This window comes from Anas platyrhynchos, chromosome 4, assembly GCF_047663525.1.
Source record: "Anas platyrhynchos isolate ZD024472 breed Pekin duck chromosome 4, IASCAAS_PekinDuck_T2T, whole genome shotgun sequence".
Taxonomy (NCBI): domain Eukaryota; kingdom Metazoa; phylum Chordata; class Aves; order Anseriformes; family Anatidae; genus Anas; species Anas platyrhynchos.
In genome coordinates, this window is record NC_092590.1 from 62383268 (window position 1) to 62396267 (window position 13000).

General features: G+C 33.9%; 1 protein-coding gene across 10 annotated transcripts in view; it reads left to right on the plus strand.

Moving 5' to 3' along the window:
- KCNIP4 (potassium voltage-gated channel interacting protein 4) overlaps nucleotides 1–13000 on the plus strand; it is a 436446-nt gene that overhangs the window by 381925 nt on the left and 41521 nt on the right. For 9 of the 10 annotated variants that reach the window (XM_038178281.2, XM_005017834.6, XM_005017833.6 and 6 more), the window contains exon 2: nucleotides 6607–6731. In XM_038178281.2, coding sequence (XP_038034209.1) covers nucleotides 6607–6731 — 125 coding nt within the window. Of the gene's footprint in view, nucleotides 1–607; nucleotides 710–6606; nucleotides 6732–13000 lie in introns of all 10 variants that reach the window. The other variant, XM_027457317.3, reaches the window with a different exon arrangement.

Sequence of the window (13000 nt, forward strand, 5' to 3'; positions counted from 1 at the left end):
AAGGCAAAAGTACCAGGCTGGTTATCACAATTGCTGAATGGATGATATGGGAAAATTCAGGCTTGGAAGTAGAAGACTGACAGAAAGGACAACAAAAGATATCTTTGAAGTTTTATTTATGTGTTTTGTTAGTTGTGTGTGTGTGTGGTTTTTTTGTTTTTTTGTTTTTTTTTTTTTTTTGGTTTTGGTTTGTTTGTTTGTTTTGTTTTGTTTTTCACTTTTTGGCTAAAAATTAAGTAATTAAATAGACTTAAAAGTCTTTAAACTATTTTGACGTTAAAATTTTTGCAAAGACTCTCCTTATGTTGTTTCAAATATATAATCTGATACCATAGTTAGATGTTTTAAAGTGGCCTATAACTTAAGGGGCTTATAAGAAGTTTTTTCAGAGATGTACATGTACAAAACATCCCCTATGCTGGAAAGATGCAAGCACAAAATGATTTTGTTGTCCTGTTCAAAAATTTTGGTTGCCTTTTGCAATTCAGGATGGCTGCTGTCTGTTTGGCCTTTTCCTATCAGGATACTGCTATAATGATAAACTCTTCAGCATGTACAGAAATTGTTCTCAAGACTATGTTAACGGTCCTGATAATATATTTTTTAGGTTTCCTCTACGCTCAGAACAGTACCAAACGCAGCATTAAAGAGCGACTTATGAAGCTCTTGCCCTGCTCGGCTGCCAAAACGACATCTCCTGTTACTCAAAGCAAGTTTTATTTTTCATTTGATTTTTTTTTTTTTTAGGTTTGCATGCATCAAAATTTATACTTTCATTAGCTGCTCATTTGAAAGTCATCTGCTGAAGTAACTGTATGCTCTATTGAGGTTTAAAAAGGATTGATGAACAGATTTGTGGGCTGGTAATAGATTTGTCTGTGCGGAGTATGCTGGCATACTAGTGCCAGGGTCTGCTGTGCACAAACTGCTGGGTTGGGACTTACGCTCGACAACCTAGCTGAAAAGTGGTTTACTGAAGTTAAAAGCCTGATCTCAATGCATTTACAAAGTGGTAGCTTTTTGTGTATGTGTGCGTATATTTATGTATGTACAGTCCGGTACATAGGATAATAACGGCATTACTGATCTGGAAGGAAGGGCTTGGTTCTGCAAGTTGACTGTGTAACATCAAACTGTAAAGGGAGTGACACCTAAAGTATATGTCTGGGGAAAAGAAAAAAAAAAGATCGAAAATAAAGTATGTCAATGTACTTAAAGGACAAGCACACTGACATTTCCTTTACTGTCCTGATCCTATGCTGTAAGAAAATAAGATCCTTCCTGGGTGGCTAACAGACAGATAAAAGGGAAGAGACAGACAGACAGACAGATAGACAGATCCATATGTCCATCCATCCATCCATAGACAGAGATAAATTAGCAATAGACAGAGATAAATTACAGCAATAATACTAACGTCTTCCTATATCATTTGGCCTCTGTAACTGATACTATAATATCCCTTTTTACCCAATTCAGTAAAGATTAATTTGTCTTAATTCTATGCACTAATTTGAGCACCTACAAATAGAAGCTGAATGGTCCTTATGCTTCCCATATCCTATTCTTGATAAAGCATATCAATCAATCTAAAGCAAGAAAAGCCTCCAAGAGCAGTTCCCTCTCTCCAGTGATCATGGGACAACCTGAGGCCACTAGGTTATAAACACGGGCCCTTTATTAAGTGCTAAGACTTCAGTGATGTGGATATAGGATTTCTTTCTGCTATTCCATTTCACTGCTTTTTTTTTTCACATGCTCTTCCTTCTTCTATGGAAGAGCATGTGAAAAGCAGTGAAATGGAATAGCAGAGTGAATAGACTGTGGTGTTTTCTTTCCTTTCTAACTATTTGAGATCTCAAAGATGAAAAACACTAAAGATTTGTATGCACAGTAACATTTTCATGGTTGCTTCAGCTGATGTGTTTTACTGGGAACTCAGGTAGCTTAAAAAGGGCAGTCACTGTAGTGACAGCTGATACTAATTCATTAAGTAGAAGCTGCTTTCACCTACATGACATGACATAGTCCTAGACTAAAAAGTAATGGATGGTTTGATCCCTTTGCTTGAAGGTATTCGAAGAACAACACATCTTTATTCATTGCACATCTCTATGCAACATTTTAGTCTGCACAGGTAACATGAAAATATTTAGAATCAGTCTTAATAGCCTTGACCATGCAAAATATGCATAATCAAGCTGTGAGTGTTTTGTAAGCCAGAAAAGAAGTCAAAGTAAAACTTGTATCAAATGTTTCATGTTTGAGAACCATATAGTAGAAAGATAAGATGCAGTCAGCATTTTCCTCAGTGCTCTTGTAAATAATGAAATGCTGTTTTAAATTAGACTATTATATTACATGAAAATATTATATTAAATTGTAGATGAACATTGTTATTGTCCCATTTTGACATAATGTGCTATTTGATTTCTGCTCATTTGGAAGAAACAAAATTCGAATGTACTAGGAATGAAGTCAGCACTGCCTACAATGACAACCTCACAATACAAATTCTTTATAAATTTTAAAGGGAATATTTTTAAAACAAGTATTTTGTTGAAAGAATGCAAACCCTGAATTTACAATTCTGTGCTTACTTTCTATGAATATATGCAGAGAAATATGATTTGAATAATAATGAAAAACTTATTTCAGGATTCCCATTCAACAAAACATCTCAAAGAGTACTATTCCTTATTTGTGTGTTTTACTTTGGTAAACCTAAAATTAAATCTATACTTCCTTAGCTAAATATTTAAATGTATATGCTAGAGAAAGGACCATTCTCAAGAATGGCTTTGAATGGTTTTGAAGTGCATGTGCATATAATTATTATATAAGTAGCGGACATATCATTTGGGGTTTGTGTAGGGAAATGCATGTAGACAAATTTACAGACATGAACTGAACCCTAAGATTGGACTTGCTTCTCCAGCAGTCATTATTTGAAGAGTATGTCTGGGTTTTGCATTGATTTTACCATTTTGTAATTTAATGAATGATGAAAGGTTCAAAGCATAGTTCCTGTGGCAAATACATTAAAAACTGTCTCTACTGGAAGAAAGACATTCATTAATGACATAAATAAGAATGTGTATTTAATATACAAAGAATTGAATATGAACTTGCTTCTCTTTCTCAATTGGCATATATGGATAAATATGCCTTTTATGGATGGATGGATAAATAAATAAATAAATAAGCCCTTAACTTTCTTAGGCTGAAGTAACTAGGGAACTGAAATAACTCTTTTATTATTATTATTAATGCCATATAAATTATGAAAGTCCTATGTAGAAACGCATATATTTTCACACACTTTCAGTGTGTATACATAACTATAAATATTTTTTATAAATTATTTTTTATAACTAGCCTAAAATATGAATAAATAAATAAATAAAGTGCAATTGACTCATGAATGCTATAGTATTTTAATCATCATAGTTGGCATGTTATAGGGAAATTCACAGTGATATTATGTTTAGATTATTTCTATCTACAAGGTGTCTACAGAAGTAGGGCATGATTAGACTGTTGAATATTTTCATTAACAGAAAACTAACATTAGCACCTTACTGCAGTCTTCTACATTTTTATCAAATCATTAAAACAAAGTATAAACATTCATCATTAAGGATATACCAGACTGTGCTCAGCCTGTTTCTGTGGCCTATGTATCTAGCCTTACAGTTATTACATCTACTGATCTAGCTTCATGAAGAGCTTATAGATGTCTGTCTAGGTAGTCAGATGATTCACAAATTGTGAACCATCTCGTTTCCAGTTAAGTCACTTTCTTTCTAAACAGTAGCCCATTTAAATTTCATATATCTTTTGTCATATAAAAAATAAGTGAATTTGAACAATATTTATTCTTGGGTTGACTCTTGTCAGTTTAGCACAGGCACCTAGTGTTGACTGATAGCTGACAAAAAATCTCAGCTGCATATCTAAAGCAGGACATTGTTACGGGGACTTTATAGTGAATATAAAAGATAGTTCCCTTTAAAACATGATGGAAAAGTTTAAAAACCTTACAAAATAAACCTTGATGTTCTCTGCCAGAATTAAAATGTAGCTCAAGAACTTTGCTAGACAATCCCCATATTGGGATGACAGCTTGTTAACCCTGGACCTACTTTATTAAAATTTTATCTATAAGGGTAGTGTTTTCAAAACTCACCCTTTGCACGGCAGCATGACAGAAACTTTCTTTTTAAAGGTGAAATCTGAAATTTTCTTATAATCTTGATCAAGACTATCATCAAGCATCATAAATTCAATGTAAAGTGAGAGTTGTTTGTTGTTGTTGTTTTTTATTATTGTTGTTGTTGATAACATTTACTGTGGAATTATTCATAAAGGTGGTGGTGGTTTCTGAGTCCTCTGAGACAACCTACAAATAAAAACAAAAGAGAACTATGATATAGCTTGCTCATAGGCCAATGCATAATGGACATTTTCAGATAAAATTATGGGTTACACTGATTTGGAAAATACTTTCTGTCAGATTAAATGAAAGATACCATGTTTCATTTCTCCTACAGATATTCTTCTCTGTAATGCTTACACTGATAATTAATGACTTGGGAAAAGCTAAAGTACAGAGTCAGACAAAACTATCGTGTCTCTCAGAAGAGTTATGAAATGCAGAGGGTTCTGTGAATTTGCAGTCTGGTTCAGTGAATGAATGAATTTAACATTATATTACGGCATTTGCAAACATGTCATTTAAACAGATTAGCACTGTACTTCTTATTCTAATAAATCTTTCTGCATTGAGTATAAGCTGAAAAGTGTTAACAGAGACAGCTTTAATGAATAAAATAAATGTACTCAAGGCACACTGTCAGGAGAAAATGATGTTCAAAGAATCAAGTTTGAGAAGCCATGAAGTATTAATGAGGCTCATTTTTCTATCTTACACCATGCCTTTCATCTTGCACTTGTAATTGCAACTATTAAATGATTCTTGCTAATTTGGTAAAGGCAGAAGCTATAGTTATCACTCATTTGTTGGTCATCTTGTCTGAAATATTTCACAGTTGATGAGCTTGAGGTGGACATCTAGTCTTGGGATTTAGGGTAGGAAGCCAATCACTGGAAGGCTCTCAGGCAGCAGGACATGCTTTTTTTAGTGTCTGTTTTCTTCCTTACCATACCTGGAATAATTCTTTAATCCTTACATTTCTGAGATGACTGCCAACAGCAAAGTCTCTTTGACAGGAAAAAAAAGACATGGTCCTACAATATTATTAATAATAATAATAATAATCCAAATAGTTTATATATTATGATTACAAGTTTTAAGTAACTTACTCTAATGGAAGGTGTCCCTGTTCATGGCAGGGTTACTGGAACTAGATCTTTAAAGGTCCCTTCAAACCATTCCATGATTCTCTGATTCTATTCCGAGGTTGCTCATTTTTTTGGTTTTGTTTGAACTATATCTCCAGATTTCTCCCAAGCAGATGAAAGTTATTATTACTGCATTGAAGCAGAACAAAAATAAGTGAAGATATAATCATAACACTATTTTAATGGTATATTTTCTTTGTAATCTTATGAAAATTGAACACAATAAAAGTTTAAGAATGCAGCATTCCACACTGATTAAATAAAATATATATTTTCATTGTTGTAGAATTGAAAAATTATACATGTTTTTGCTCAAGTTACATTTCTGTAGTTGGTATGACTCTTCAAACAGAAGGCAAAAGTGATTTGAACAAATTTGTCTGAAGTTTTGCATAACGTATGCTTAATACGTGCATAATGCTCAAATATTTGGTCAAGTGTATGCCTGGTACCCCCATATTAAAATAAATAAATAAATAAATAAAAATCTCTACTGTAAATTCCTGTATGACCTTAACTTTCCAATGACTAACTTTAACAGTTGATCTCTACTTGGAAAAAATGTGTTGCTTTCTCTCATCCTTATAGGGCCACATTTATTTAAGCCTTAAAGATGTATATTTTCATTCATATTCGCTTGATGATGAGGTCACTAAAATCCTCAAGTTCCCTGATAAGGCTGCTCCCCATGAATAATCATGTTTGTCCAAAAGGGCTTGTTACATGGTACTCAAAGCAAAGTCTACTGCTGAATGTGCAATATCCTTCTCACACACTTTGGAAAGTACAACTTTACAATAAAAGGAGAACACTAGGAATCCCAGTCTAATACAGTGAATTCACTTCCAGTAATAAAACAAGGAAAAATTGTCAGTATTGCTGTGACACTATTTTATAAGATTGTTTTCTTTGCTCAGAGTTGTAGAAACAGCAAATTCATACTGAATGTGTCATGCATGTCCTTGCAGAATGTCCACTTTCCAGTTTATTATTATTTATACATATGTTGTGATAATATCCAGACCAACGGATTATCACCACTGTTCCATATTCTGTGCAGCCACTGAAGCAGATAGATACTTTTTCCCCATGAGTTCAAAATTAACATATCTTAAAGGCTGTAAAAAATACATTCTTTAAATTAATGTCATTTAAGGATTTTTCTTTTCCTACAATGGATAGTCATTTCTACATTCTCTATTTCTTGTTGAGTCTTCCTTCTCTGTCTCTTGTATTCTGCAGACACTGTAGAAGATGAAATGGAAATGGCCACAGTACGACATAGACCTGAAGCTCTTGAGCTGCTGGAAGCACAGAGTAAATTCACAAAGAAGGAACTTCAGATCTTATATAGAGGTTTCAAGAATGTAAGCACTTCATTTTTCAATTAACATGATAGGCCAATGCAGTATCAGCAGTTTTAGAACAACTGGCAACAGAGATTGTAGGATTCAGTATTTAAACGCTGCATGCCTGATCAAGTGTGGAAACAATCAATCTGCAACAATTGGGCTGTTTAATGGCTGAAAGATACAGACAGAAATCATCCAGAAGATAATATTATAAGTTAGTAAAGTAGGACTATACAAGGACAGATTGTGTTGGGGCTGTTTGGCAAAAGCTGAAATAATGGGAGAGAAAATTAGTCATGAAACGTTCGGTCGTTTAGAGGAAAGATTTTGATTTTTTTTGTACTGGATAGTTATCACAGGATGCAATTGGCTAAAACTACACTAGAGGAATTTTTTGTTAGGTGGACAGCAGTGGATGACTTGTTTTTTTTCCTAGCTCTACCAGTCTATGAATTTGTCAGATCCCTTTATCGGGAGTCATTATTGGTGATTTATTGCTGATATGTGTCTTATCAACATTCCCTATATTTTCAACTGGGTAGGATCCCCACTGAGGGCTATAGTCCATGGATACAATCTGCCTCCTTTGCCAATGTGTATTTGCTGTCCTGTGCCTCTGGGCTTGATGCTAGCATGTGAGGTTCCCATAGCTAGAACTGCAAAGAAATATGGCATAAAAAGATTTATTAATAACTAAGTTTTATTAATTTCTATACTAAACATGACTCTTTACCAAAAGTGAGACATGCCCTGATGTCATATATATATAGTGATGAACACTGTACACAAGAAAAACTGCTTTATCAAAAAGAAAAAAAAGAAAAAAATATTCTGTTTTATTCTATTTTTCATCTGATTAACACTTTTATAAAATATTACATGCAATTAACATTACATAGAAAATATTTAATATTAAAAATTTTGAATAACAACAATTTTCCAAATCATCAGATTGTAATATTAGCCTATGAAGTCAGTTTTGAGTACTGCAACTGCGCAGTTACTAAGTCTCCTGCTGAGCTAGTAGGTAAATTGCATGATAATTGTCTTTATCACCTTTGGATTTAGTTTTTGTTTTGCCCTTGCATAAGGGCCTTCATCTTGCCCTTGGAATTTACTACTTAAATGAATTTGTGTAAAAAAGTATTATAAGGCTAAAGTACAGTGATACAGTGAAGCTTAACTATGGAATCAGAGAAAAGATTTTTAATAGCTTGTAGAAGAAGAAGTGTAAATTGTACAGAATTACAGATGATCTATTCTTAGACATCATGTATTTTGTAGTGAAAGCAAGCTGTGCAAAGGGATATTTTAAAACAACATTTTTATTGAAATCTCACAACGCAAGTAAAATATATAGTCACTTAATGTGTCCTGGCTATACATCATCCCCATTTCCAGAAGGTATATAATGTTGGCATGTTAGTGATTAACAGTGATTGCTCTTAAAAGCTTTTCATTTCCTCAGGGTACCAGAGAACATTCCCCTGTTAATGACAGCATTCTCAAGGTATTTCAAATCATGAGTTAATGTCCCTAATTATCTAAGGCAAAAAGGTAAAAGTATAGTGGATAAAATACACCTTCTGTCTGTTTCTCTGGAATCATTATTTTTGAGTGCCTCAGAAATAAAGGACCTTGATGTTTCTCTGCATAAAATGAGGGATGGAAAAAGAGAATATGTTATAAGGAAGTATTTTAATTGATTGCTGTTATACAGTTATATATTCCAGAAAGAATGCCAGCTCTTCATATGCTTCTGTGTTCTAGGATGTATTGCTTACATAAAAAGGTTTTGATAGTAATATATTTTATACAAGTGTTTCATTTTTTTATCAGCACGTGGTAATTCAAGACATGCAAATATAAATATCTGACTATTTAGAGCTAATGAACACAAAATTCAGATTTTTTGTTTAATGCAATTGCAAATTTATCAATTATTTTCAAAAATGTTGTAAAACATGTCCAGGGTTGGTGACTGTTATAAATCAGTTTAAAGCAGAAGTCTTACTTAACCCAAGCTTTAAACTTCAGAAATGAAGGGTTACAAATCTTTCAGATGAGTTGGGGTTTATTTTGTTTCTCATATTTGTCTGTTTCTACTGCAAAATTTGCAGTTTTCTATTTTTGCAGTTCCCTAATCTCTTCAGAGAGTGGTTAGGTCTTGTCTCCTCAGCTCTGTGAACAGCTTGTCTATGTAGGTTCATTTTCTTGTCACCTATCTAGGTTTTACCAAAAACAGTTTGGGCAATTTTGGTAGATACTGATATAGGATGGAATTACAGTGCCTCTCATGGCTGTGCTTAAATGATCTCCCCCCACAAAGATCATTGCCTCTGTCTGTCATAGGCTACCTCTCTTCTCACTCTCCTTCTTTTAATATCCATCTGAATGCTATCCTGCCAATATTTTCACCCCATGTGCTTTATCTTTGTTCTTCATGCATTGATATATGCTGAGGGTCATCCACCTGGAAAATAGCTTGGCAGACCTGGAGATGTTGGTGGAAAGGCTGAGAAAGATGATTTTCTCCCTATATTCAACACTGGTGAGACCACACCTGGATTGCTCTTTCCAGTTCAGGGCTGTTTCTCAGTTCAGCATGAGACAGAAACATACTGGAGAAAGTCCAGCGGAGGCCCACAAAGATGATGACAGGACTGGAGAATCTATCATGTGAGGAAAAGCTGAGAGATTTGGGACTGTTCTGAGAAGAGAAGGCTTGGAGAGGATTTAACAGTGTCTATAAGCACCTGAAGGGAAGTTGCAAAGAAGATAGAGACAGGCTCTTTTCACTGGTGCCCAGTGCTAGGGTGAGAGGCAGTGATCAGAAACTGGAACATAAGGGGCTGTGTCTGAACATTGGGAAGTGCTTCTCTACTGTGTGGGTAACTGAGCACTGGCACAGGTTGCCCAGAGTTGTTTGAAGAGTCTCCATCATTGGAGACTCCAGATGACCTCCAGAGGGGTCCCTGTCAACCTCAGCCACTCTGTGCTTTTTGATAATCTGCTTAACCATTCTTCTAGGGTAGAAAATCCATTGAAAGATTTAATGAAACATACAGGCATACATATTTAACATGATACTGTCAAAATGTGCAAATCCGACCTCTCCACTTTATGCTTTTCATTTGATGTTTGCCTGCCTTACCATCTCTTCAACAATATAACTATATAAAACAAAACAAAACAAAAAAGATATGAATGTAAGTTTAAATTAAGGCATGGATTTAAATAGTTGTAGCTCTATTGGTATTATGCTCTAAATAAATTAGACTAAATTTATATCCCATAGAACAGTAGAATCAGCATTTCATGGACAGTGGCTCAAGAGAGCTGTCATGCAGAGCTGGGGTCCTAAAGGCAGCATAGATAACATCACCTAGCATAGTTATTATATGTACTTTGATTAATTCAACAGAATTTTGCACTGGGTAATCCAATGCACACATTTTTTATGGTCCATAGTTGTATACCTCTAATAAATTATAAAATAATTATTGCTATTTCATCACTTAATACATGTATGTGGAATCATTGTGTAAGAGTAAAGATAGTTCTACTATTTCAGTTAAAGTAGTTACTACTTGTTATTTTACCAGTAAACATTACTATTTTCAGGCACTGATCTCCTCTCTATGAATTCTCAGATTACCTACCTCTTTACAGAATGAAAAGACAGCAACAATCTCCTTAGAGAGAGCCTAAAAACCACAAGACTTTAAATACCTAAGCTGTAATACTACCAGGAGATAGAGTATCTCAAATATTAATGATCAAAATGAAAATAAAAAATCAAGATACAGAAAGGATGAGACTCCCTAATACATACTATAGTGAGAGTAGATATAATTTCATAACGGACATTTCCTCCTGAAGAACTTTAATATCTCTATATTATAATGTTTAGTGCTGTAGATGTGTCAGCAAGTAAAGAATAAGAAAATTCACATCCCTTTCTGTGTATTTTCCACAGACTTTCTAGTATGCACATTTTTCCTCTGTCTTTATGCAAGCATGGCAGGAGGAAACAGGTCCCACTCATGATAAAATAAAACAACTGATGAAATACAGGAAAAGCAGCTCTACCTCTGCCTCAGTATACTGTTTTCAACAGTGACAAATAAAGGAAAGTGGAAGGATAAAGGAAGTTTAGAGTTATAAATCCCCTAAAATACTGTTCTGTCACCTGGCATTCTGCTACTAAAGTATTTCCTATGATGAAGGTTATAGCTGCATCTTTTTATTTTACATTCTTTAACCAAAATTAGGTCTATACCATAATTACGTTTTCTCTGAAAAATAATACACACATATTTCAAGCCTTTTGCTTTTATTTTAATAAGATATCTATAGCATTTCTGCTATGAAAACCATTGCTTTTAGATATTAATTATTTCACACATCTCAATCACATGTATTACTAAGTTTCTTCTATACTATCCTCAAAAATGATCTTAACGGAAGTCCTAAGCCCTCCCCAAGCTCAAAAGGTTGTCCTTCACACTCTGGTTTTACAATGTTCTTGCACTTTTGTTGATGAATTGTTTCTCAGCTGCCATCACAGTTGGACCTCTCCATTTTGTATTTGGCTTCCTGTCATCCCGTTTCATGTAAATTGAAATTGTGATTGCTGCAGTCATTAACCTTTCAAACCAGTGTCTCTGTGGCAGACCTAGTACAAGTGGTACTTCACAATAAATTGCACAGACTATCAAGAATGCACTCAACATGTGGTCCTTCTTTCTCTTTTGTCCATTGATAGGTCTCTCACAGTTTTAAAAATGTCCCTGAGCTATGGCACATTTCCATTTTAAAAATACTTAGGAAATGCTTTTGTTGCACAAAAGATGCTCCTGTTCTAAACCTAAATGTTAATGATCTTTTAATTTTAGTTGATTATTCTCATCAAAAATCTATAGAACATTGCGTTGGGAAACTATTAGGCTTTCCTGGATGTGAAAACATATTTTGATGAACATTTATCTTACCCATCTGTGTATTAGAGAAAGTATAAATCGTAATTTTGAATGTATAAAAATGTCCCTGAATACTTACTGTAGCTTTAAACAGGCAGCTTTATATTTGTGACATTCATTGGGAAAACAATATTTCTAAGATACTCTTCTTTCTTATTACTGTTAGTAAATGAGGCAAACGAGAATAACAAAATAGCTCTGATAATATTACACTCAAAGATGGGTTCTTCCCATCATGCTATGCATACATGTACACTTAAATGCATAACTCAAAATATGCTAATTTATTCAAAGATTTTCGGTTTCAATTAGCATTGTAATACTTTGTATTGCATTTGTGACTCTCAGGCAGCTTAATGACAGCTCATTTTTTAGGTTGTAACACTCATTTATTGATTGTGTAGAGCATTAAAGAGTTTGTGTGATAAGGTACAACTATTCTCATTGACCTTTTCAGAAAAATTCCTTCTCTTTTGTTTGTTCATCTGCTAGCATCTTAGAAAAAATAAGTGAGAAAAAGCACTTTTTTGTTGTTTGTTTTAATGTAAAAGAGTATATTTCCGATCTATTGAGGAGGAAATAAAAGCATAAGGTTCATGTCCGCTGAGGTTAACCACCTAAGGTTAACCATCTAATGTATATGTAAATACCCAACTGTAAAAATATTTATAGGATATTTTTTATATGTTTGACTAGGTGACCTTTAGAGGCCTCTTCAAGTGAACAATTCTATCAGTTTTTTATCTGAACTGTCCACATTCATGCTGGATGAGTAATTTAATGCATAAGATTAGCTAATAGTTTGAAACTAATTTCCATTTCTGCATTCTATATGTCAACCTAATTCCCTCAAAACCCCAATGCACGTACAGTGTGAATTTTGACATTCTTAGCAGGAAAAAGTCTCCCCAGTAAATAAAATCTGTATAAATACTTACTTTGGTGCTCATGTTTGATATTACTTTTTGTATCTATGTAGTGTTCGTATTCTGTCATTAAAAATCAATTTTAACATTGTTGAGATAGCATCTTTTATCATCATATTAGTAAAACATAAAATTCAAAGTTTTGATGCTGATCTTAAATCCCAAGCTCTAGACCTCATATGATTAGTGTTCATATTATGTATTTAAAGCCCTCTAAAAGGCACAAGGCCCAGTGGTATGGTCTAGAAAGGTTAAGTTTAACATCAGCTCCCACTACAGTCAGTTTTTTCAAAGGTAGAGCCCATGAACTGTATTTAAGAAAGCCTTCAGGCTGCCAAGGAAGTCATTTAGGTTGGCTGCTAAAAGATGTCAGATA